At 43.2% G+C, this 27,100-nt stretch overlaps 1 protein-coding gene across 3 annotated transcripts in view; it reads right to left on the bottom strand.

The window, feature by feature from the left end:
* Positions 1 to 589: 589 nt before the first annotated feature.
* Positions 590 to 27,100, bottom strand: part of LOC122780326 (sialoadhesin-like) — a 28,339-nt gene continuing 1,828 nt past the window's right edge. The window contains exons 2-14 of one of the 3 annotated variants that reach the window (XM_044043197.1): positions 19,013 to 19,369; positions 18,682 to 18,900; positions 14,741 to 15,088; positions 14,443 to 14,661; positions 4,921 to 5,175; positions 4,561 to 4,830; positions 4,186 to 4,437; positions 3,843 to 4,097; positions 3,494 to 3,751; positions 3,319 to 3,409; positions 3,169 to 3,229; positions 2,231 to 2,388; positions 590 to 1,765 (exon numbers count right to left, since the gene is read on the bottom strand). In XM_044043197.1, the coding sequence (XP_043899132.1) occupies positions 1,696 to 1,765; positions 2,231 to 2,388; positions 3,169 to 3,229; positions 3,319 to 3,409; positions 3,494 to 3,751; positions 3,843 to 4,097; positions 4,186 to 4,437; positions 4,561 to 4,830; positions 4,921 to 5,175; positions 14,443 to 14,661; positions 14,741 to 15,088; positions 18,682 to 18,900; positions 19,013 to 19,369 (2,813 nt within the window). In that variant the 3' untranslated portion in view covers positions 590 to 1,695. The remainder of the gene's footprint in view (positions 1,766 to 2,230; positions 2,389 to 3,168; positions 3,230 to 3,318; positions 3,410 to 3,493; positions 3,752 to 3,842; positions 4,098 to 4,185; positions 4,438 to 4,560; positions 4,831 to 4,920; positions 5,176 to 14,442; positions 14,662 to 14,740; positions 15,089 to 18,681; positions 18,901 to 19,012; positions 19,370 to 27,100) is intronic. The other 2 variants (XM_044043198.1, XM_044043199.1) reach the window with 2 other exon arrangements.

The raw sequence follows: 27,100 nt of genomic DNA, 5'->3' as shown, positions 1-27,100 counted from the left end.
AGCAGTCACTAATTAAAAACCCCATAGAAATTGTGTCTGCCCCTCAACCTACTAAAGTAAAAACTAAAGTAAATAAATCAATAACAAACAGAAGAGGAGTTAGACAGTCCTGTGGAAGACCTCCTGTGTGGTTCCAGTTCCTAAGACGGCGCACGCAAAGGAGCCGAGCCACTTCAGACCCGTCGCCCTGACCTCTCATCTGATGAAGACCATGGAGAGGCTGGTCCTCAGATATCTTCGCATGGTGGTGAGCTCCGTGATGGACCCACTGCAGTTCGCCTACAGGCCGAAGATCAGGGTGGATGACGCCGTCATCTACCTGCAGCACCGGGCGCTGACTCACCTGGAGGTCGCCGGGAGCACCGTGAGAGTCATCTTGTCCAGCGCTTTCAACACCATCCGACCGACACTGCTGCGGAGGAAGATGGAGGACGTAGGAGTGGGGACGCAGCTGGCTGCATGGACCACCGACTACCTCACCAACAGGCCGCAGTATGTGAGGCTGCAGGACTGCAAGTCTGAGGTGGCCATCTGCAGCATCGGGGCGCCTCAGGGGACGGTGCTCTCATCGTTCCTCTTCTCCCTCTACACCTACAACTCCAGCAGCTGTCACCTCCAGAAGTTCTCCGATGACTCAGCCATTGTTGGCTGCGTGTCTGAGGGGGACGAGCTGGAGTACAGGTCGGTCATCAAGGACTTTGTGGACTGGTGTGAGAGCAACTTCTTGTGCTTGAACAACGGAAAGATGAAGGAGATGGTGATCGACTTCTGGAAAAAGACCCCACCACACCCACCGGTGAGCATCCAGGGCTTGGACATTGAGCTGGTGGATAACTTTAAGTACCTGGGTGTTTATCTCAATAATAAACTGGCAGGGATGGCCATCCCTGCTACCCTGTGTACCTGACTGACATTGCAGTCTCACGTCATCACGCACAGACTCCATAGCAATGCATGTCATTTACACCACACATTTCTCTTTATTTGTTTTACACTAAAAAAACAGAGAAGGCAATTCAGAAAAGGTGTGTCTTGAGTTTGGTTTTAGGTGGAGGGGGGTATGTAAAGATGTCATATCATCTTTACATACTATTATAGCAGCTCAGCCTAAAACTTCCACTACTGAGGTTTCTAACTCCAGATAACCTGGTTGACGCGCTTTGCCTTGGCGATCGCTCTTTTGAACTCTCTGGCTGAATGTCCACGTTGTTCGTTTCGTTGCAATATATTGGCTTTATTGCTGTGCGTTTTCTTTGCATAAGGAAATTCCATCAAACAATCCAAAACAGTCATAAGAAGCGCCTCCGCGGTACAGCGGTCGAAAACCGTTTGCCCTTCCGGGTCAAAAACCTAACAAGGACAGTGATAATTCCACCTATATACACCTGAGCTCCCCTTCTGAGAGCACAGCGACCCCACACACACATTGAGTGAATTACACCAACCCTCATACCACAATCAAATATATTCGGCTCCTATACATACTTTACTCAAATGTTATAACACGCTCACAGGCTGATATTCACTGGTTATACAATGTTTGATACATATTTCACTTCTTAGGCTAAATGAGAAAGCGATAGTGCAGGGACTCCACAAAGTGATCAGAGAACTTCATCCTGTAGGGACCATGAATGGCTGCAACACTGTAAGCTTTGGAATATTTACACATGGACTTAAATGCTTCACAGTGTGTCAGCGAGTGGGTTTTTTTAACACACTGTACAACGCAGTTGGATCCTCCACAGTTTCCTGTCCTCTGGATCTGAGAAGAAATAAAATGATTAATAGATTTTGGAGATGTAGCACTAAAGTGATAATGAACTAATAATGATCATGAAATACATTTTTTAAGTGTGGTTTAATGAACTCTCAGCCAGGCATGGTCACTTTCAGTGAAAAGATGGCTGCCAAAAGAAATAAAAATTAAAATGCATTTTTTAACAAATTTAAAGAATGATCATGACTGCTCAAGCCAATGATGTTTAAGAGTAAATTTAGCACTTTATTTCACAGCATCACAGTCATTGACACACACACAATGACACACACACTCGCTTGCACCAAAGTCCATGGAAAAGGATTTCAAACACTGAAGCCATAAAATAAGACATTAGAAATTAGTGATGGAGGCAGCAGTGGATCAGCAACTCCTGTGATGTTAAAATCACTGATTTTCTCTGTGGACTAAAATAGCTGTTGTGAGGTATTTGTTATTGTTGCTGCTCACCTGAACTTGACAGCAGAATACTCAACAACATCCTCCTCGTTCTCCTTCTGCTTCATCATGTTTCTGTGAGGCCCAGGCTGGATGTTGGAATAGATTCCATCTGTCTGCTTCTTCACAAAGTGGACGCTGACGTAGTGAGGCTCAATCACTTCCTCCAACTGAGTGGACAGACACATACAATCACGTTTCCATTTAAATTCTAATATAGATGTGAAGCTTAATAAACCTTTAGAGCTACATCTCATTTCTTGTCATAGTAGAGACTCCATCTTTGGTTCTTCATGGGGCAAAAGAAGTTCCAAACTGGAGCACTGACTTTTACGTGTCCAATCTTTTGCAAAATTAAAAAATACACTGAAAACCAAGTTCTCTCCTCTCAGACTCCTTCCATCCAAAAAATAAAATAAATACATCTAGACTTCCAGTTTGGTTGATGGTGTAGTAAGATTAGTAAGATGTACTGTGGAGTCGAGAAAAATGACTGTACACACACATATGTGTGTGTATAGTCATTTTATATATATACATATATATATATATATATATATATATGTACACATATATACATACATATGTATGTATATATATACATTTTTGAAACATAGACATAGGTCGTAATTCCTGCATACGACCTATATTGTACGTTGCAGTATTTTTCAACTCAAATACGCACAGGTGTTACTGAGGTTAGGGCAAAAAAGACAGGGTTAGGCATTAAAAATTAAAAAGGTGGTATAGGGAGTCGAAGCCTTGTCGACCACACTCGGGTGCAGTGCTCTCGTCACTGAGCCGGATGCCAGTGGCAACTTCGGCGAAGCTACTAGATACCACTTCCAAGGTACCAAGTTGCTGTCATGTATACAACCACTAGGGGCGCTGGTTTTGAAAACGTAGACATAGGTCGTAATTCCTGCATACTCGGCATGATCCTGCCATACCTGTTCACTGTGGTTTGCTCTATCTCCAGGCTCAGATGGCTGCTCAGAGGTCCTCTTTTTTCTAGCCAAGATAATTCATTAATTATTATAATATTTAATAATATAACAAAACATATTTAAAGGTAACTGATGGATAATAATGCTCCATACCTCATCAGAAAGATGATGGTGAGAAGTACCATGACAAACAAAACAGCAGCGCTTGTTCCAGTGATTGCTGTTTTTAATACTTCAGTGGAAACTGATTAAGAAAACAAAAATATAACATTAAACAGTAAATGATGACATTTGAAGCAAATATGAGCAATTAAACTGAAATATTTACCTGTCACATTCAACCTGAACATGGCGCTCTGGCTCCCTCTGGTGTTCTTGACTTGACAGTAATAATGTCCTCCATGTTCAGGTCTGATGTCAGTGATGGTGAAGTTGTGTCCTGTTGCTTTTACTGAGTCTTCATTGTCCTTGTACCAGGTGTAATCAGCTGCTGGGTTAGCATCAGAGCTGCAGGTCAGAGTCACTGAGCTGCCCTCCATTATCAGACCAGAGGGGCTCACTGACACAGAGGGAGACTTTGGAGCATCTGGTAAACAGTATTATAGCATGTGAATGGTTGATAACATGCCAAAAGGAAAGAAAATATACAAGACAAAAGCAGGAGGGTGTAGACTTACAGAGAACATCTACATATTTAGATGTTATTCTTGTTCCGTAGAGATTCTGACAGCTGCACTCGTAACGTCCTCTGTCCTCAGAGCTGATGGGACTGAGGCGATAAATTCTCTCTGCTCCTTTAATCAATGTTTGATTCTTGTACCAGATACAAGTAGCTTCTGGGTTAGCATCAGCGCTGCAGGTCAGAGTCACTGACCTGCCCTCCACTATCTGACCAGAGGGGCTCACTGACACAGAGGGAAGCTTTGGAGCATCTGGTAAACACATATGTTTACACTATTATTAGCATGTATGATTTAGAACAGGCCGAAACTGAAATGTGTTTAAAAGAAAGTGTCTTACACTGGACATGTAGATATTTAGATGTTGTTGTTGTTCCGTAGACATTCTGACAGCTGCACTCGTAAAGTCCTCTGTCCTCAGAGCTGATGGGACTGAGGTGATAAATTCTCTCCGCTCCTTTAATCAATGTTTGATTCTTGTACCAGATACAAGTAGCTTCTGGGTTAGCATCAGCGCTGCAGGTCAGAGTCACTGAACTGCCCTCCACTATACCAGAGGGGCTCACTGACACAGAGGGAAGCTTTGGAGCATCTGTATGTACAAAAACAAACTTATTATCAGGAGACAGTATACAGATCATGACTCTTCATTATGTATAAACCAAAGAATGACACATATTTAATATCTGTTTGTCTAATTATGCATTTCACCCACATTCCACAGCAACAGTGATTTTTCCTGGACTTTCTCCCAGCTCATTACGAGCCACACAGCGATACAGTCCAGAGTCTGAAGACTGAATAGATGTAAACACAAACTCTCTGAGTCCCTCTCTGAGTAATTGAGCGTGTGCATGTGTGTTCTCCTTGTACCAGGTGTAAGTAGCTGCTGGGTTAGCATCAGAGCTGCAGGTCAGAGTCACTGACCTGCCCTCCACTATCTGACCAGAGGGACTCACAGACACAGAGGGAGACTTTGGAGCATCTGGTAAAAACATATGTTTAAACTATTATTAGCATGTATGATTTAGAACAGGCCGAAACTGAGATGTTTTTAACTGAAAAAGTGTCTTACACTGGACATGTAGATATTTAGATGTTGTTGTTGTTCCGTAGAGATTCTGACAGCTGCACTCGTAAAGTCCTCTGTCCTCAGAGCTGATGGGACTGAGGCGATAAATTCTCTCTGCTCCTTTAATCAATGTTTGATTCTTGTACCAGATACAAGTAGCTTCTGGGTTAGCATCAGAGCTGCAGGTCAGAGTCACTGAGCTGCCCTCCACTATCTGACCAGAGGAACTCACTGACACAGAGGGAAGCTTTGGAGCATCTAAAGGAGAAGTTACATTAACATGCACACACAAAATGAGAATAATGCATCATTCTTCTTTTGATTATGTTATGACGTGATTATGTGCTCATCATGTTTGTTTAATGTTTTTGATGATTGTTCAACGGTGGACTGAGATGCACAAAGTGACGAAAGTGAAACCACAATCAATCCATCGGTGACAGAAGAAACTACAGTGTCGTCTATTTAGTCGAGGGAGTAATACTAAATATGAACGATGTTAAAAAGTTCAACATCATCTGTGTTCTCTGTGATCAGATAGTCCTTTCAGCACATTAATTTACATGTGTCCACATCAAGATCTGATCGCTATCCAATCATTCTGAACATTTTCAGGACAAAGTCATATTAGCTAGCTAATAAACTGAAGACAGTGGTGTAGGAGCAGGTGCAGTGACAGGCGAGTGAACAGGTGATAGAGGAGGAGTTATGCTAACTATGGCTCCAGTGTGTTTCATTGAGATATACTGTAAACAGAAGACCGTTTTAGTCAAACTCTACATTATACATCATAATCTTGATTTTGTTCTTCTCGGAATTAAAGGAACAATCCGTACTGTCAGAGTCTGGTTCAGGAAGTCAAACGCATTCCTCATTTCGTGGGTTGGACTGTTCAGGGATGCTAGATGGATGACGATGCTGATTGTTATGTTTGTACTGCGGGTGTACCATAGAAGGTAACGCAAGGCTTCATGGGAAGCGAGGTTTGTTATGCTAATGCTGGTTATGAAGTAAAGCATCAGTTAACTTCAGCTCCGTCTCCCAAGTCATCTTTATTAAGTAAGATAACGTATAAGAAGTTTTCCAGGAAATAACAAGTGGCGACTAGTGGTGGGCAATAAGATTTAGTATCGATCCAATACCGATCCAATGAAAAAAGTGGACAGGGCCCGTGTTATCACTGTGGCAAAATGGGACATCTGGCCACGACATGGAGATGTAAGGATATGGACTGCCGCAATTGCGGCAAAAAGGGCCACATTGAGCTCGCTTGTCAAAGCAAAAAGAACGTTGGAAAAATGTTTAAGGCTGAAAATAAACAAGACTATAGGAAGGAAAAGAAAAAAAGGCCCGTTGAGACCACGGACAATGAGACAACAAGAGGAACTGTCGAGTGAGTCCACTGAAGACGAACTGGAAATGAGTGTTTATACATTGAAAATTAATAAGGTCAATGCAATTGACGAGGGTTATTGGGCAAAACCCCTGTTAGAGGGACACCCAGTACATATGGAAATTGACACTGGATCTAAAGCATCCATTCTCTCAGAAAAAGAATACACCATTTACCTGCGACATCTCTCCCTAAGACCTTCCGACACCAGGTTCAGCACCTACCTCGGAGAACCAGTGCCCATGGCCGGCATGACTGATGTGACTGGGGAAAGCAACGACCAAGTGAGGAAGCTTACGATCTATATTGTGAGAGGTAATTATCCTGCCATCCTAGGCAGAGTCTGGTAAGAGAAACTGAGACTGGATTGGCAAAGTGTGAAAATGCTGTCACCCACTGCCACTGAATTAGCTACCATTTTGAGGAAACATGACGAAGTTTTCAAAAATGAGCTAGGCAGTATGAAAGATATCACAGTAAAGCTTAGTATTAAGCCCAATGCATCCCCAAAGTTCTTGAAAGCGAGACCAGTTCAGTACGCAATACATGCAAAAGTCGACAGGGTACTGGTCAACAGCGGTGTTCTGGAGCCTGTAGCTATCAGTGAGTGGGCCACGCCTATTGTTTCCGTGCCAAAGAAGAATGGAGAAATTCAGATCTGCGGAGATTTTAAAGTAACTCTGAATCCGGTATTGGCAGCCGAACATTATCCTCTTCCCCATATTGATGATTTGTTTGCAGGGATCAGCAAGGGGCAAAGTTTAGCTAAATAGATCTAAGTCAGGCATACTTACAGATGCATGTCCAGGAAGAGTCGAAAGAGTTGCTGACAATAACTACACAAAAAGGGCTGTTCCGATACTGTCGGCTCCCATTCGGAATCACGTTGGCCCTCACTTTCAGCGCCATGGATCAGATTCTCTGTGGTCTTCCGGGCATACAGTGTTACCTGGATGACATTCTTTGCATGGGCGATAGCGGTGAGACACATTTGTGCAATTTGGATGCAGTTCTTCAGAGGCTACAAAACTACGGTCTACGGGTACGGAAAGACAAATGCAAGTTTTTCTAGCCATCTGTTGAATATCTAGGGCATGTGATCGGCGCAACTGGTTTGCACACCACCCCATCCAAGAGCCGCGCCATTGTGGATGCTCCACCACCACAGAATGTAAGCCAGTTGCATTCTTTTCTTGGGTTACTTAACTATTATGGGCGGTTAGCATCCAAAAGTTAGCATCCATGTTGAAACCGTTACACAGCCTTCTTTGTAAAGGGAAAGTATGGAGTTGGAGTGAAGCCTGTCAGGAGGCTTTTCAGAAAGCTAAGAACACCCTGGTGGCATCAGGGGTGCTGACCCATTTTGACCCCTCTCTTCATATCCAGTTAGCCTGCAATGCATCTCCCTACGGAGTAGACTCTGAACAAGGCAGAGTCTAATCATGCACAGATAGAAAGAGAAGCATTGAGTATTATTTATGGCGTTCGTTGTTTTCACCAGTACTTATATGGAAGACGATTCACACTTTTTACTGATCACCGACCCCTAACTACAATCCTGGGTCCACACGCTGGTATACCATCACTGGCAGCGAGTCACATGCAAAGATGGGCTCTGCTGCTATCAGGTCACTCATACATCAAAGACATCAAATACCGCAAGGCAGACCACCATTGCAATGCAGATGGTTTGTCCAGGTTACCCCTACCATTTACTAAACCACAGCCGTATAATACAGACATTTGCTATTTCAGTCAGATAGAAGACGCACCTATATCTGCTGCACAAGTGAAGAAGGTGACGCGTACCGATTCTGACCTGGCAGAGGTCATGGACATGGTGATGAGGGGCCAGGCCGTACCTCTCCAGGCGAGCAGAATTGTCAGTACGGTCCGGTTGCCTGCTTTGGAGAAGGAGGGTGATCTATCCCACTACCACTACGCAAAACTATCCTTCAACAACTCCATGCGGGTCACAGTGGAATTGTACATATGAAAGTGCTGGCAAGGAGTTACTTCTGGTGGCCAGGGGTAGACCGGGAGATTGAACATGTAGCCAAAACATATCAGGCATGCCAGAAAGTTCGGAACACACCACAGTTAGCTCCTCTGCACCCCTGGGAGTTTCCAGAAGAACCCTGGAAGCGTGTTCAGTCGCGGGGCCAGTAGAAGGGCGGATGCAACTGGTAGCTGTAGACCGGGGTGCTCAGTACGTCGATCGTGATGGGTGGATCGCATAACATTAAAAATAAAAAAATAGACTTCCGGTTAGCAGCCTGATGGGATAGACGTGCACGCTGGAGCTCCCGACTTTTTGTATTCCTACATGGTCACTTCTATCTTGTCCATAGTGTACTTATCGTATAAGGTTCGGGGGGAACCATGTCAAAGAAATCTAGGAGGGAGGAGCAGGGGTGAGAGATTCTAGTGTCACTAGTTTGATCTTGGTGTTGCTAACGGAGCATAAACAGGCACTTCTGACGGAGATGAGAGATACCTACGCTAAATATGAGACCAAGCTAGATGCGGTACAAGCCACGGTAAATGACCACCAGCAACGCATCGATAAGTTGGAGCAGTTTGCGCACTATGTCGGGGATGTGGAGCCTAGACTGACTGCTTTGGCCTCGGAGAATACTAAGCTAAAAGCTTGGCTAATGAATCTCGAGGGGAGAAGCCGTCGCAACAATATACGTATCATCGGTCTCCCTGAAAACATAGAGGGCTCTCAACCGACTGCCTTCTTCTCCCGACTGCTTTTCGATGTGTTTGGTCCTGATGTTCTGACGTCTCCACTTGAGTTGGACCGGGCCCACCGTACCCTAGCGGCTAAGTCGGGCCGTGCTAGTCTGCTTTCACCGATTCTAAACCAGGGAGCAAGTGGTTTGTGCGGCTCGGAAACTACGGGGAAAGTTAAACTTGGAAGTGCCTTGTCAAAATGGTTTTATATAAACACTTAATTATTTTTCATTGAGCTCATGCCTATGTTCCTCTGTGTTTACAATTTCTTGATATGTTTACCCTGTTTAGTGACTAAATCCTAAGGTACCATATCAAAATGTCTATGTTCACCTGAGAGTTTGATATCCTGATTTGCTCGCCCCTTTATTATTTTTTTTTTTCTTCTCTTCATGTTCCTCTTGTTACCAACTTTGTCATGACAATTTTGTGTGATGATGTTAAGTGACCAACATCAAGAATGTCTTAACATATTGGGAAATGGAAATTCTTTTTTGGAATTGTTGTTTCCAGGCCCTTTTATTTATTTAGTTTTGTATGTTGTTGTTGTGGTGTTTTTTTTCTCTCTCTCCCTCCCTTTGTCTTCCCAGTCTCAGATGTGCACCCCTCTCACTTCGTGCACCCCGGACCGCAACGGTATGTTACCATCTGCAACTGTTTTTGTGTCTTGTTATTGAGGTATGACTTCAAATAATGCTTAAGCTTGTCTCTTGGAACGTGAAGGGGACAGGGAATGCCACAAAGTTGGGCCGGGTAGTATTGTTGTTTCGGATCATGCTCCAACTTCTCTTGATCTGGCTATGTTCGTGCGACCACACCTACTGAGACCTTGGAGGTTTAATTCTGTCCTTTTAGCGGAAGAACGTTACAAGCACTTTGTGCAGTCACAAGTCTCTAAGTTTTTTGAAATGAACGACTTGCCCGACACAGGCTGGGGAATACTTTGGGAGGCATCCAAAGCCTGCATTAGGGGCCACCTTATTTCTTTTATATCAAATGTTAAGAAGGCTGAAAACCTGCAAACTGCAAGGCTTCTTGAGGATATAAAGTCTATTGATGAATGCTATGCTATTGACCCAGACCCAAGCCTGTATGGTGAACGCCTTAAGCTTCAGACTGAGTTTGATCTTATTTCCACCAACAGAGTTAATACCTTGCTACTGAAATCTAGACAGCATTTCTACAAATCAGGAGACAAGGCAGGAAAGTTACTCGCTTACCAGGCAAGAGCGGTGGCAACTTCAAGGCTGATCCATGAAGTTAAATCTACTACAGGGGAGGTACTTAGTGATCCAGTGGCAATTAATAATTCTTTTTTAGAATTCTATACCTCTCTTTACACTTTAGATCACCCTCGTTCACCGAATAGTATGTTGGACAAAATTGAGTTTCCCCAAATAGCTGAAGAAAAGACAGAGATGCTGGGAGCCCCTATTACTGTAGCTGAGGTTCAGGAGGCCATTAAGTCGCTTCAGAGTGGTAAGTCATCTGGGCCAGATGGTTTTACCACAGAATATTATAAGTCCTTTTCTAATTCGCTTATCTGACTGATATGTATAACGAAGCTTTCACTCGTGGTCACCTCCCGGATACTCTGTCGGAGGCGACAATCTCTCTTTTACTTAAAAAGGACAAAGACCCTCTTCTCTGTAGTAGTTAAAGGCCAATATCGCTTTTGAACTTTGACTTAAAAATTCTCTCTAAAGTTCTCGCCTTACGGTTACAGACTGTAAGGCATCTATTGTAGGGCTTGACCAGACTGGTTTTATGTCAAACCGACATTCCTTTTACAACATCATTCTTTCACCTTCTTCCTTATCCCCAGAGGTTGTGGTTTCTCTTGACGCGGAGAAGGCCTTCGACATATTTATATATATTTATAACGATATTTCCTCTGATTTTTTTTCTTTATGCCGTGGGACAAGACAGGGTTGTCCTCTGTCTCCACTTTTGTTCACTCTGGTCATGGAGCCATTGGCCCTCTGGTTGCGTTCGGGTGTTGGCTTTCAGGATATTGCCCGTCTCGGTGCTATCCACAAAGTTTCTTTATATGCGGATGACCTTCTGCTTTATGTTTCAGACCCGGTCAGCTCATTTCCAGTAATTTTTAGGATTCTTGACGAATACTGTTGTGTTTCTGGATATAAACTCAATCACCAAAAGAGTGAGATTTTGCCAATAAATTATTTGGCTAAGCAACTTCCTCATTCCATGGTACCATTCAGGTGGTCTAGTAGTGGCTTCAGATATTTAGGTGTTCACATCACCACATCTCTTTCTGATCTTTTTCACCATAATCTTGCTCCCCTGGTTGGGAAGACTGAAAGGGATTTTGGTCGTTGGTCGACTTTGCCTCTATCACTTGTGGGTCGAATAAATTTGATCAAGATGGTTGTCCTTCCAAAGTTTTTTTTTTTTTTCAGCACCTCCCCGTTTTGCTGACTAAATCTTTCTTTGACAATTAAAACATATCAACATTCTTAGAATCCGCAAATCAATTCTGCAATCCCCAAGGGATAGGGGTGGTTTTGCCCTCCCTGTCTTTAGACAGAGAGGGCAATCATCGTGTGATGATCATGATTCCTTGCCTATGTGGGTACGGTTGGAAACCAAAGCCTCTCCATTTTCTTTGCACTCGGCTTTGTGCACCTAGCTTCCTCTGTCTGTGTCGAACATGTCTTGTTGTCCAATTGTTGCTGTTTCATTAAAGATATGGTGTCAGTTTAGAAAGGTTTTTGGCCTCTCTGCTCATCTACTCTGACCTCCATATACAGAAATTGTGCCTTTGAGCCATCTATGTCAGACTCGGCATTCCGAATCTGACTTTTTCTGACACTTAGGTCACTGCGCATGCGCAAACAACGGCGCTAAGTGCAGCAGCAAAACTAACAAGATAGCTAGCGAGTTACCTCCAATTTTTAGCACTCGGTTTTTTTTCTCTTAAACTTAATTAAGGGTATAAAATGAGTGGGGGAGCTGGACCAAGTAAAAAGACAAAAACGTATCGCTTTTATACGGTATGGGAGGAGGACTTTTTTTTCACGATGACATTTTCGAAGTGCATTTGATTATCATTTTGAAGTGTGCTTGAGGCTGGCTGTCAGCAGCTACTGTCCGGACTATGCATCCCTGGCTGATTCCATTCAGTGCAAGTCATCCTGAGTAAAGTCAGGTAATGACAAAAAATATACATAGTTCATTGTGTTGTGTTGTGCAATATGGGCTCATGTGGTTATGCAAGGTAAATCAACATACATTGTACAAGAATTCTCAATATATATATAAATAAATATGTTTTTTTGTAGTAGGTAGATCATTTTGACTCAAGTAGCTCGCATGCTGAAAAAGTGTGAGCACCCCTGCTGTAGACACCCACAGCAAATGGCCCGAAGTAGCCATCATGAAGTCCACCACCACTGCCAAAACTACTAAAAAAAATAGGGGAAATGTTCAGTCGTTTTGGTTCCCCCCTACAATTGGTATCTGACAATGGACCCCAGCTGGTGTCACAAGAGATGGCCACGTTTCTGCAAGCAAACGGGGTACGACACATAAAATCAGCACCATTCCACCCTGCTGCTAATGGGTTAGCCGAAAGGTTTTGTCCAAACACTGAAACATGTGTTTCATCAACGTTTGATGATTCTACAGACGGTGGTGGCAGCAACATCGCAACACAGACGTTAAGACTGCTCTTTCCAGTGAGAGGCGGTACCCGGTAAGAGTGCGTCAACCTCCCAGACGGATGGACTTTTTGATTGAAGATTGGGGCAGAATAATCCCCATGAGCGTCGTCGCAGGATGAGGTAGTCTACCCTCATGTTTGTTGTGAATGTAAAAAATGTATGAATGTAAAAAAATAAAAAATATGTGTGTGAATGGTGGGGTAGTAATCCTTATGTTAAATTTTGAAATGTTCTTTTCAGGCAGCTAATCTATGCACACAAACTGGTTGCATTGACTATACATAATATATTGCGGCCGGTGAAAGTTTATTTAAGATTTGTGGGTACATTTGTTTTAAGTGGGGAGGAAATGTTATGTTTGTACTGCAGTGCGTTCCGCAGAACAGGGACGGCTGGCCCATAGTGGGCGACAGTGCACCGCCCTCCTTAAGCCACACGAAAAAAAGTGAGAAAAAACTGTTTATTTTGCCGGTCTAAGTCTTAATAATATTTTCCAATCAGCAGCCTGAATATAGCCTCCCACAGCCAAGAATGCCGGCAGAAACACCTCCGTTTGCTTCTCTGTAAGTTGTGCTAACTTTACCAGCGCTTAATTGCTGATTTCATCATGGAAAAAAGTACAAACAACTTTCCCTCACTGCAAAAAAAAAGCCGTTTCATAGAAGAAACTGCTTTTTTCTTTTTTCTGACCAGCCGAACGTCGCCATAAAACAGCAAACGAAAGAAAGGAGCTGGTATGAGAAGAAGGACTGGCTAACTGGTTGCACTCAGACCAGTGCCATGTTTGTTTTCCCTGCCTCGTCTTTCAGATGCTGGACACTGAACAAGCCTGGATTCAGACAGGTAATACAGACTTAAAACATTTCTCTGAATAATAATAATAATAAACACAAACAGACAAGGATACATATGGAAAATGCTATGCTAACAAAGGAGTGATAGAGAAGGCAAAATTCAAATGCCTGAAAATACAGACAAAAACGGTATGTTGTGTATTTTTAGTTTCATTTAAGTGAATCTTTTAAAATGACGGTATCAGGCATGAGAATGGTGCTTTGGTGTGTTTTAGTGGTGATATGCGGTAACTGCATATCACCACTGGACTATGTTACCACAGTCCATCTGAAAAACTGACTTGCCGATTGCGCCCCCTCCAAATAAAACGTCACCAGCCGCCACTGCCGTAGAAGGTAACGCAAGGCTTCATGGGAAGCGAGGTTTGTTATGCTAACCGGTTAACTTCAGCTCCGTCTCCCGAGTCATCTTTATTAAGTAAGATAACATATAAGAAGTTTTCCAGTATATAACACTGATGATGATGGTGATGACTGAAAATGTGTTCCCCGCAAACACTCCCCAAATCACTGCTTAACAACCCGGTCTCCTTCTCTCAGTGAGTGTGTGTGTGAGGAGGGCTAACTGCTAACCATGACTGCAGCTAACAGAGTTAACAGAGACACTGATGTGAAGGGTTGTGAGCTGTTGTACAGAAATCAGAGCAAAGCTGCATGAACACGTGGTTTATACCTGTCACTCAGACTCCATACAAACATACACCATGTTATAATAAGGCATAGGTATTATTGGTTAAGCTTTTTGTTCAGTAGATGAAACAGAATTTTGCTCACATCCTCGCTGGCAGCCGTGTTGTCAGTGACAACCTGAACTATCACTTTAACTGTCGTATTAAAATCTGAGTAAACTCACAGACTGGAGGAGAACGGATACTCCCATGTTCACAGTGATAGCTGTCTGTTGGAGAGAAGACTCGAAGGAGAAGATATTTTGTTTTTCCTCCAACTTCCTGTCCATTGTTGTACCAGACGTAGGAAAGATAATCAGGCAGCTGACAACTGCTGTGACATGTTAGCTCTTTCCAGGGAGAATAGTGAGCAAGTGATCTCACATTAATCTGGAGCTGTGGGTCTGTCAACGACAAACAGGAACATAAGATGAACATACAAATCAACATTTTAACTGATTTATTAACTTCTTTTTTTGTTACCTGTGACAGACAGAGTGACTCCAGGTAAACCAGTAAATCTCCCTCCAGGCTGGTTTGTTATGAACCTGAACTTGTACAGAGCTGCGTCGCTCTCTCTCAGGTCTTTGATTGTCAGAGTGCATCTGTTGTTGTCACACAGATACTCCACACGACCTGAATAATCTGGATCTGATTTAAGATCAGCATCGCTTTCTTTGATGAACCAGAATGATTCCTGAATTTTGGTGTCCTGGTTATGCACTCTGTGTGGGTATGTGTAGGTGCAGCTTATGTCCACTGTTGATCCTCTGAAGCCACAGATCTCAGTAGAAGTGTATTTAACATCATAACCTTTCCGCCTCCATATCACTGTAACACAGAGAACATCAGAGAAAACATGTGATTTATTATTTGTGAAAGCCTCTAAATGCTGGTGACACCGTGCCTCTCGCCCAGTGTCAACAACACAACGACAGCAACAGTGTTTTATTTGCTCAGCAACATAGACCATTTTCATTTGTACATAAAAATATTGTTATAGCGTTTCAGTTATACATTATTATCATGTTTTCATGTTTCTAGTTGTTCATTTGCATGATTTATATAAGAATTTAAGTATAATATGTATGTGTATGTATATATATATATATGTGTATATGTATATATATATATATAATGGTCAACTTGGGGCCCTAAATGCACACACAGTGCATTTAAATAGTCATGTTGAAAAAGAGGAAGAAACTTAAACTAAGCCTGAGCGGCTTGTATGACTGAACCTTAGTTCCCACCCACTGTTAGTAAGTAAATAAAATGTATTTAGTTTTTCCTTTTCAATTCAATTCAATTCAATTCAATTTAATTTTATTTGTATAGCGCCAAATCATAACATACATTATCTCAAGGCACTGTACATAGACAACATCAAGGAGAGCAGAGAACCTCAACGGTTCACACAATGAGCAAGCACTAGGCATCAGTGGAGAGAAAAAACTCCCTCTTAACAGGAAGAAATCTCTGACAGAACCAGGCTCAGAGATGTGCGGTCATCTGCCTCGACCGGTTGGGGTGAAAGGAAAATGAGGGACAGAGAGGTGGGGGACAGAAAGGGGGGAGAGAAAGGACAAGAGGGAGATGAGGTAGAGACAGAAGAGAGAGAGGGAGACCAGCAGCAGATACACAACAACTGTATCAGGTTACAAGTTTATACAGTTACAGACTTTTTAATTACAAAATAATAATAATGGTGACGATAAGCATAGCCTCAGAAACTGGATCTTGATCCTGCAACCTGCATGATGAGAATACAGAGAGAGAGAGAGGGAAGGAAGGAAAGACACAAACTAGGGAGAGAAAGAGACAAGGTTAATGACATATAAAAAGTCATAATCAAATCCTGAGTGTGAGAGAGTGAATGTGCGTGTACCACAGGAAAATCCCCCAGCAGTTTAGTTCTATAGCAGCATAACTAAGAGATGGTCCAGGTTTCCCTGAACCAGCTCTAACTATAAGCTTTATCAAAAAGGAAAGTTTTAAGTCTAACTTTAAATACAGAGAGAGGCTCCGCCTCCCGAACTATCATTGGAAGCTGGTTCCACAGGAGAGGAGGAGCCTGGTAACTAAAGGCTCTGCCTCCCATTCTGCTCTTACAGACTCTGGGAACCACAAGTAAACCTGTATTTTGTGACCTAAGTGGTCTATTAGGATGATAGGGTAAGACTAGGTTTTTCAGGTATGAAGGGGCCTGACCATTAAGTGCTTTGTACGTGAGGAGGAGGATTTTAAATTTAATTCTAAACTGTATGGGGAGCCAGTGTAGAGAAGCTAACACTGGAGTTATATGGTCTCTCTTTCTAGTTCCTGTCAGAACTCGTGCTGCAGCATTTTGAATTAACTGGAGGATTCTAACAGACTTGTTAGAACATCCTGATAATAAGTATTATTATATCAATAAAATAAATACATGTATATATATATGTATATATATACATATATATCAAATGAAAACAGTTTTTGGATGTATAGTAGTTCTGTCTAAATAGTCTGCTAAGGTTTTAATAAAAACACAGCCAGAACCAGCAAGTGAGAGTCTAATCTTCTTCAGTTTGACATGAGTTGACCTCCCAAAGCCAGATATTGTGTGAATGGGGGAAGAAGATGTTTCCACTTAAACAAAAGAGTTGTAAAGGCCAGTATGCGGCGCTTTCTCACAGAGAGGTCAGGTGTTGTAAGTGTGTGCAAAGACAGTACAAGGGTCAGGACTGAGATCCATATCAAGCACTATTGCGAATGTGTCAAAAATTCGGCTGAGGTTCGGACATGACCAGAACATTAGCAGACAGATTGGAGCGAGTGCAGAGTCATTCACTCTTACCAAACTGGGTTTATAAGGGCTAGACAGCTATACAGTAATCTTCGCCAGGTATACAATGTAATGTATCTTCCAGGTAATAATCAGGTCCCTGAGGTTATTATGGCATTGGACGCTCACAAAGCATTCGACTGAATTGAGCATAAATATTTGCCTTTGGCACTTTTTTTTAAAACTGTATTAAAACTATGCCTCCTGCCATCACAGAGAGCTGTTGTACAGTCTGATGACCAGGAGAACGAAAGAGTTCTTCAGTCTGTTGGTGGAGCAGGATTGGGACAGCAGTCTACAGTCTTTTGCAGTAGGTCTTGAATCTCTGCATCACTCTCGCCGAACCAGTCTCTATGCTTCCTGGTTTTAAAACCTGCTACCTCTGCTGTTGTGTCCTGAAGGATTGTTTTTAACCTCTGCCACTGAGTTTCCGGGTCTGGATTCTCTCCGCTTGTGTTACCCTTGGTGATGTTCAAGCACTCCCCCAGTTTGGTTTGAAATTCCAACTTGCATTCTATGAGCCTGTGGACGAGTAGCTTCTTCACTTGTGGCCCATTCCTCTTTACTGGCCTCTTCACCTATGGCCCCCTACTACTTTACTCTTTACAGTCTGCACTTCAAATGACTCGGGTGTGTAGCACGTCTTGCACATCCTTCTGACACACCAGTGTATATTCTAGAAGCTGCCAATGTTTGGAGCGTGGATATCTCCATGTCGTCTTGAACCGTGCTTTCTGCTGAAAGATGGTGATGGTGTTGGTGATGCTAAGACCGTGTTCTGCGCACAACTGGAGAAGCAGTCGACCGTTGTCATTGCAGTTACCCACCCCATGTCGTCCAAGTACCCCCGGCCACACATCAGAGTCTTTGCCCACTCTAGCATTGAAGTCTCCGATGACAAAGACCTTGTCTACCACATTCACTTTACTAAGGATTATCTCCGAGTTCTGTCTCCCTTCCTCCCCAATGTTTGCTGGTCAGTTCTCTAATACCATTCTTTTGTTTAGACCTTGCTCTTTGGAACTGCTTGTTCAGGAGCTGAACCTCATCCCTCAGACAAAGGATCTCGCTCCCTCTGGTTAGACTGCTTGACTGGAGGTTCTTTGATGCCTCCATGCTGTTCTATGCCAAAAAGCAATCTTGCCATATTGTAAACTATGGTTGTTAAACTCTCAATCTTGCTCTCAGTTTGTTTGCATAGGGCAGTCACAGCCAGATCAGTCGTGTGGTTCTGGAGTACACCAAGTGCTGCTGAGAGGTCTCCAGGGCTGTGGGGAGCTTCCTCTACTGTCTCACAAACACACTTGCTCCTCGATTGGTATTTTAGTGTTACAAAGAGCCGTCTCATTGTGGCCGATCTCACAGAAACTCCCATGATTTCACTTCAGAATGTAAACACACATGCAGGTGGACTGACTCATGCAGGACACATTAAACAAGCACTCATATTATTTGTCCTCTTTCTCTTCCGCGCCTGGCAGACGGCCTTCACATAACATAGTAAAACAAGTGAGGTGACCATCGTTTAAGACTTTTAAAGACAAATGCTGCAGTATGTGCTCTTAATGTATGTTAGTGAAATTTAAAAAATAAAACTCACACACTGATGGAGAGTGAGAACTCTCATGTCCTTTCACGGCACAGGAAATACTGTCTGAAGAGGAAAAACGAGCTGAATAAGTCGCTCCTTCCGTCGCCTTCGATTGACCTTCGTACCAGATGAATGACGAATGATCAGGGAGACAACTGCTCTGACATGTGAGCTTTGCATTATTATAAAACTGATGTTCATGTAATGTGTCCACCTGCACCTGTAAATCTGTATATGTGAAGAAAGAACACAAGTCTTAGTCTAACATACACACAAACACAGAGATTCACTCATAGAAGAAAATGAACATGTGGAGTTAAATGAATGATAAACATGTTACCTGTGACAGACAGAGTGACTCCAGGTGAACCAGTAAAACTCCCTCTAGGCTGGTTTGTTATGAACCTGAACTTGTACAGAGCTGCGTCGCTCTCTCTCAGGTCTTTGATTGTCAGAGTGCATCTGTTGTTGTCACACAGATACTCCACACGATCTGAATAATCTGGATCTGATTTCAGATCAGCATAAATCCCATTACTTTCTCTGATGAACCAGAATGATTCCTGAACTGTGGTGTCATGGTCATCCACTCTGCGTGGGTATGTGTAGGTGCAGCTTATGTCCACTGTTGATCCTCTGAGGCCACAGATCTCAGTAGAAGTGTATTTAACGTCATAACCTTTCTGACCTTGTATCACTGTAACACAGAGATCACATGATCAGTTTCCAGCAGTAAATATAACATGAACCTTTAAAACACAAGCGAACAAGCAGTCGCTACTTTATGCACACATTTAAACAGAATTAATCTGTGAGACATGTTATATGAATTTGAATTAGTAATTTAACCACAAAGTCATTTTATACATTTTAAGTCAAACTTTGGAACAATTCTTTGTTAGTGCACCAATAAAAAAGTCTGGAAACCCATCTGTAGGTCCCAACCAAGTCTTTAAGAACCCCTGATCTTGTTGGTTGTATATTTAATGTTTAATGATCATTCGATCATGTACCCCGCCTATCGCCCCATGTCAGCACCCTATATGGAGGAGAAAGTGGTAGAAAATGGATGGATAATTTGATCAGAGGACAAATAAATCTCAGTGATGAATGATGACTATTACAATACCAGCATTTTCATTGTTTTCCCACATTTTCTTTTTCTTCCATACTTAAATAAATCCTGTATATTAATCTGTACATTAAAATGGTTTGTATTTATATAGCGCTACTCAAAGCTGCTGTAAACTACGATGTTGCCATTCACCCATTCACTCACACTTTCATAAAGCATCTATGTCACTCATCTTTCACACCCACTCACACACTGCCGTCAGGAGCAAAGTGGGGTTAAGTGTCCTGCCCAAGGACACAACGACATGTAGACTAGTGGAGCCGGGAATTGAACCCACAACTCCTTCGAGTTGAAAGATGACCCGTTCTTATCACCCCGATGCACCGTCTTTTGAAATGAAGCCAATGAGGAATCACATCTGTAAACATTTTCTGGAAGAGTTTATTTTCAGGTCTCACTTTCTATATTATATCATTTAAGGTGTGTGTGCACTGTGTTGTTCCAGGAACTATAGCAGCAGTAACTCAATGGTTCCTTCAGACCATCATAAAGGTTGATTACCACTGTACAAATATATACGACTCTACATATCTAATATTTACATATTATATTTAAATATTAAATACAGATACAATGACTGTGGGACTTTAATATAAATCTAAAATTCTAAGTTAAAATAAATAAAACATTAATAATATACAAACTTTCAAACTGTCAGGTCAAAACGTTTCCATTAAAAACAAAATAACACGTCAACAACAAATCTATGGATCACACCGAGCATCTAATGACAGCGACGTCTGAGCCAGCGGATCATTTCATCAGGACAGGCCGAGGTCACGCTGCTCTGTGCCTGGCACAGTGAGCGCCGAGCATCTGCAGAGGCGGAGCTTATCACCTCTGACAACGTCGCTGCCAAACTATAAATACGTCAGATCTTCATACACAAACCACATGTTTGAATTCTAAATGACTAATTTCTCGCCTCAAATGATGTTAAAACTTTGTTCCGGGACACAGAAAAATATTTATTTCAGATTTATATTTCTATTATCTGCTGCTATGTTCCACTGAAATGTATTCTGGGATACATGGCCATCCCAAGTACGCTTAAGTCACCTCCGATGCATACTTGGTAAAAATGGGCGGAGTGAGAACACTTCTGGGTTTGAGAACCGTCCTCGCTGTTCGCTTACTTGAGAATTGGAACAGCACTTGGACTCAGACTGATGACTCCGTACTTGTGAAAACGGAGAGGAGATTTCTTCTTCTGTTAAAAGAGTTTTTTCTCTCCACTGATGCCAAGTGTTTGCTCATTGTGTGAACTGTTTTGTTTCTCTGCTCTCCATGATGTTGTCTATGTACAGAGACCTGAGATCATGTATGTGATGATTTGGCGCCATACAAATAAAATTGAATTGAATTGAATTGAAGTGAATTGAACTGATTTGAGCTGCTGTAAAGGAAGTTCGAGTTCGAGAAACAAAGTGAAGACAAAACATGCACACACATGAACTCAAAGCATCAAGTTTTGTTCAATATTACTATTATTGCTGCAGCCAATCAGAAACATAGCAACTCAAGCTCCACCTTCAGAAACATCTGAAAGTACTGAGCCTTATGTGGGTCAGTATAATGGGAGGATATAGGGCAGCGAGTTTTGGGGGCTGGACATTAAATAAAATAAAATATAAAAAATGACAGTATTACTCTATTGCAGTTTTAAAACACTTCCATTTTCGTACAAAATTGACGGAATTTTTAGCCTTTTTTTGACTGAGAAGTCAAAGTTAGTTTTATGTCATTGTTGAGACTTTGAAACAAAAACAAATGAAGCAAATATGTGTAAATAAGCATGTAAAGCAGTAAATGTTTAGAGTGCAGCAAGATTGTCCTCATTCTTGAATTCATTGCTTTGTTATCGCAGAAATCACAAGGTTAACATTTATTCAAGAGAGTTTTCTATGAATGAATGAATGAATAAAATACAAAATACAGGTTTACTTGTGGTTCCCAGAGTTTGTAAGAGCAGAATGGGAGGCAGAGCCTTCAGTTACCAGGCTCCTCCTCTCCTGTGGAACCAGCTTCCAATGACAGTTCGGGAGGCGGAGCCTCTCTCTGTATTTAAAGCTAGACTAAAAACTTTCCTTTTTGATAAAGCTTATAGTTAGAGCTGGTTCAGGGAAACCTGGACCAGCTCTTAGTTATGCTGCTATAGACCTAGACTGCTGGGGGATTTTCCTGTGGTGCACGCACATTCACTCTCTCACACTCAGGATATGAATATGACTTTTTATATGTCATTAACCTTGTCTCTTTTTCTCCCTAGTTTGTGTCCTTCCTTCCTTCCTTCCTTCCCTCTCTCTCTCTCTCTCTCTCTCTCTCTCTCTCTGAGGTGGTCTGTGAGTAAGGAGCTGAGAGCTTGTGGTTTTCGTTTTCAACTTTTAGTAAGTTTTGAGAAAACCATTTTCTTTTTTGTCAGTGTGAGTGTGTTTATGAATCTTTATTTTATCCCTTGTTGTTATCAGGGCTGTTTTTGTGTATGTGTGTGAGCGTGTGTGTGTAATTGTTTGTGAGGGGCAGCGTGCTCTGTGTGGCACAATGCCGGTGGCAGAGGCCGCACCTGCGGAGTTTGAGAAGCTGACTCGCAGACATGCGATCAAGCTTTTCCCCGCAGTGCAGTGCTCGGTGGAGGAGGCAGGGCTGGCTGTGGTAGAGGTTGTCGGTTGTGACAGCGTAAAGTCTGGCTCACGGATGAACGGGGCCATTGTGTTGTTTCTCGACAGTACGGCTAAGGTTGGCGAGGTGGTGGAGAGGGGAGTAGTTATCCGAGACACCTTCACTCCCGTCTCACCTCTCGTCAACCCTGCCACAAAAATCATGATTTCAAATGCTCCCCCGTTCATAAAGAATGAGTTATTAGTGAAAGAGCTTTCCAGATACGGACACATCGTATCCCCAATTAGGATGGTTTCACTGGGATGTAAATCTCCGAAACTAAAGCATGTCGTGTGTCACAGGAGACAGGTTTTCATGATCCTAAAAGAGAGAAACACTGATCTGAGCCTGTCTTTCTCGTTTAAAATTGATGGTTTTAATTATGTGGTTTTCGTTTCCTCGGAAACGATGAAATGTTTTGGTTGTGGGGGCGAGGGGCATTTGATCCGCTCTTGCCCGAGGGAAGGCGGAGCGCGGCGGGCTGGAGGAGGATATGTCTGATGATGATCTCCTCAAAATGTCACAGAAGAGAAAGAACTTTGAATCCGGAAAAAAGAACAGTAAAGTAAAAAAAAACGAGCTCCCAGACTGAGTCCACTGAGTCAGAGAGCGATGTTCTCCTGACCCAGCTGGAACAGCTGGTAAATACCCCCCAGACAGTATTAAAGCCTTCCTGGAGCAAACTAAAGGAGCCAGGCTGCCTAATGTAGGTGAGTTCTTTCCTGACCTACAATTATTTATTAATTCAGCCAGGCTGCTCACCAGGAAGAGCTGTGGGGAGGAGGTTTTAACAGAGCAGGAAATATTTAGACTAAAATAGTTAATACTGAAGGTGAAAACCCAAATCAAGAATAATGATGTTTTTTAGATGTTTTTACCTTCTATTGACTGCTCTTTTTACTGCTGTTCTTTTTTTATCTATGTGTGATTTTAACATCAGCACCTTAAACCTGAATGGGGCCAGGTCTGATTTTAAACGAGCCGCTCTTTTTAAACTGATGGAGACTAAAAGATTTGATGTCATGTTAGTTCAAGAAACCCACAGCACTGTAGACATCGAAAGTGACTGGAAAAGGGCTTTTAAAGGGGAGGTGGTTTTAAGCCACAGGTCCAGTCTGAGTGGAGGAGTGGGGATTTTATTTGCTCAGAGCTTTTTACCTTTTTCTTTTACTGTGGATGAAGTAATTCCAGGGGTTTTATTGAAAGTCAAAACTGTCTTTGAAAATGTTAAACTGGTGTTTTTAAATGTCTACACTCCCACTAATACAGTGGACAGGGAAGCTTTTTTAAACATTTTAAGTGACTGTGTTAGGAACTGTGAGGATGATGGTTTTATGTTTTTAGGGCGGGATTTTAACTGCACAGAAGATCCAACCCTAGACAGGAACCATCCTGAGCCACACCCTCCTTCATCTCACACACTCAGACAGCTGATGGAGAATCAAGAGCTGAGTGATGTGTGGAGGGTTTTTAACAGTCAGCACAGACAGTACACCTGGAGCCACAGCAGGGAGGGGGTTTTATCTCTGGCCAGACTGGACCGCTTTTATTGTTTTAAACACCATTTAAATATTTTTAACGTTTTATTCAGCCCGTGGGTTTTAGTGATCATTATCAAAAACATTTATTTAAAGAGCGCCTATTGGCACTTTAACACGGCCCTTTTAGATGACCAGGCTTTTAGAACTACTTTTAAGTTTTTTTGGGAGTCCCACAGAGAGAGCAGGCCTGCCTTCACTAACATACAACAGTGGTGGGACTTTGGCAAGACCCAGGTTAAGCAGCTCTGCCAACAGTTCACTCGTGGTGTCAATACAGACTTAACCCGGTCCATGAAAGATCTGGAGTCGCAGGTGGTGGAGCTGCAGACTTTAGCAGAATCCACAGCAAATTGAGGGCTTTTAGACTCCCTCAAGTCAAAAAAATCGGCCATAGCCAACCTGCTAGGCATCTCAGCACAGGGGGCTCTGGTCAGGTCTAGGTTCATGAACATCACACAGATGGACGCCCCCTCTCGCTTCTTCTTTGGGCTGGAGCGGAAAAATGGACAAAGGAAGACCATTCATTCTTTACGAATGGGTAGCGGCTCCCAAGTCTCAGATTCGTCTGAGATTAGGAAGTATGCTGCCGAGTTTTACAGAAAACTTTTAAGAGTGAGTGGACACATAATACAGATGTGCACAGTAGCTTCCTGTGCGGTCTCCCTCAGGTCAGCGAGGCTGACAACAGCGAGCTGGCAGCAGAGATGACACTGCAGGAGCTCCACACTGCCACTATGAGCCCGAGAGTGGCAGAGCTCCTGGCATGGACGGCCTTCCTGCAGACTTTTACAAGTCTTTCTGGTCCACATTAGGACCAGATCTACTAGAGGTAATTAACATAAGCCTGAAGACCAGCAGACTGCCTCTGAGCTGCAGGGGGGCCGCAATAACCCTGCTGCCAAAAAAGGGAGACCTGCAAGAGTTGAAAAACTGGAGGCCGGTCTCATTGCTGTGCACAGATTATAAGATCCTGTCCAAAGCTCTGGCCCTTAGACTGAGAGAGGTGATGGCGTCCAACATCCACCCTGACCAGACCTACTGTGTGCCCGGCAGGCTCATCAGTGACAACGTCACGTTAATTCGAGATATCTTGGAGCTCTCCAGTTCATTGGGTATAGAGACTGGTCTGATTTCAATAGACCAAGAAAAGGCTTTCGACCGGGTTGAACACCAATACCTGTGGCAGACTCTGGCTGCTTTTGGGTTCAGCCCTGGCTTCATAGCCATGGTCCGGGTTCTCTATAGTGACATTGCGAGCGTTCTGAAAATTAACGGCGGGCTGAGCGCACCATTTGAGATCCAGAGAGGGGTAAGGCAGGGCTGCTCTCTCTCTGGGATGTTATATTCAATAGCCATCGAGCCTCTGCTCCACAAACTCAGAACTAAGCTTACAGGTGTGTGTTTCCCCCAGTGTCCCGTGTCTTTTAAACTGTCTGTGTACGCAGATGATGTCATTGTTTTAGTTAAATCACAAAAAGATATTGACATTTTAACTAACATTGTGAAAGACTTTGGTTTTATTTCATCTGCTCGAGTGAACTGGGGGAAAAGCGAGGCTCTGATGGCTGGAGGGGAGCTGGGGGGTCGGTTGGGGCTGCCTGGTGGCCTACAGTGGAAAAAGGGAGGTCTCAGATACCTTGGGGTCTTCCTGGGGGATGAGACCTATAAAAATAAGAACTGGGACTATGTCCTAGAGCATGTCAAGGGTCGGCTGGAGAAGTGGAGGTGGCTACACCCGAAGATGTCATATAGAGGCCGAACCTTGATAGCAAACAACCTGGTCTCGTCCTCCCTGTGGCACCGGCTTGCCTGCATCGATCCTCCGGTTTCTCTCCTGTCAAAAATTCAGTCTGTTTTACTTGATTTTATTTGGGACAAGTTGCACTGGGTCCCACAGAGTGTCCTGTTTTTACCTAAAGAAGAGGGGGGGCAAGGCCTGGTCCATCTGGCCAGCAGGAGCGCGGCTTTCCGCCTCCAGTTTATTCAAAGACTGCTGACCGGGCCAAAGGACACTCTGTGGAGACCCCTGTCCCACTGCATTCTGCAGGGTTTTAAAGGCCTTGGTCAGGATTTGAATTTGTTTTTAATGAACATACCAAACATGAGCACATCTCCTTTACCTGCTTTTTATAAAAGTGTTTATAAAAGACCTTCCCAGCTGGGCAGGTCAGAGTCTGACCACAAGGCTGCAGACTGCGGGGATCGTTACACTGGGACAGGTGGTGGCACTGACTGGGCCCCGGATGGATGACCCCTCTGGACTCGCTGCCTAACGTCAGTGAGGGTCACTCAGAAACTCCTGGAACACTGGAAGCAGAGACTCACAGGACACGACCGCCTGCTTTTAAACTCCTCTTTTAATCAAACAGTGATGGATGATGACCCCTTTCCTGCCGTTTTCCTGGCATCGGATTTTAAAGACTGCTCTGGGATTTTAATGGAACAGACATACCTCGCACCACTGGATGGTACCATGGGAAAAACATTTTACAGAATGATGGTGAAGGCAATAAACCGGACAAAACTGGACAAAAGACCTGACACCCCATGGAGGAGATATCTGCAAATGGCTCCTGCAGCCAGACCGGAGTGGAGGTCCTTCTACAAACCTCCACTCTCAAAAAGACATGCAGACCTTCACTGGAGAGTCATCCATGGGGTCGTCGCAGTGAACTCCTTTGTGTCCAAAATAAACCCGGCAGTAGAGGACAAGTGCCCCTACTGCGACCAAAGAGAGACTGTGTTTCACTGTTTTTATGAGTGTCTTCGTCTTTTACCCTTGTTTCTGTTTTTACAAACTGTTTTTACCAAATGTGGAGAGGTTTTTACCAAGCAGCTTTTTATTCTGGGTTTTAAATACACACGCCAACACAAGGACAAATGCCAGCTTTTAAACTTTGTTTTAGGGCAGGCCAAGATGGCGGTGTATTTTAGCCGAAGGAGAAAGGTGGAGGATGGTTTTATTGTTGAACCTGTCACTGTGTGTACTAATATGATGAAGTCCAGACTCCTCATTGATTTTAACTACTTCAAAGCAGCAGGAGATCTGGACTCTTTCCAGCAGGTTTGGTGTTTTAATCAGGCGTTGTCTTCA

This window comes from Solea senegalensis, linkage group LG14 (genome assembly GCF_019176455.1).
Source record: "Solea senegalensis isolate Sse05_10M linkage group LG14, IFAPA_SoseM_1, whole genome shotgun sequence".
Lineage (NCBI taxonomy): Eukaryota > Metazoa > Chordata > Actinopteri > Pleuronectiformes > Soleidae > Solea > Solea senegalensis.
The sequence above is the reverse complement of the archived record's forward strand: the minus strand, read 5'-3'. Positions and strand labels throughout refer to the sequence as shown.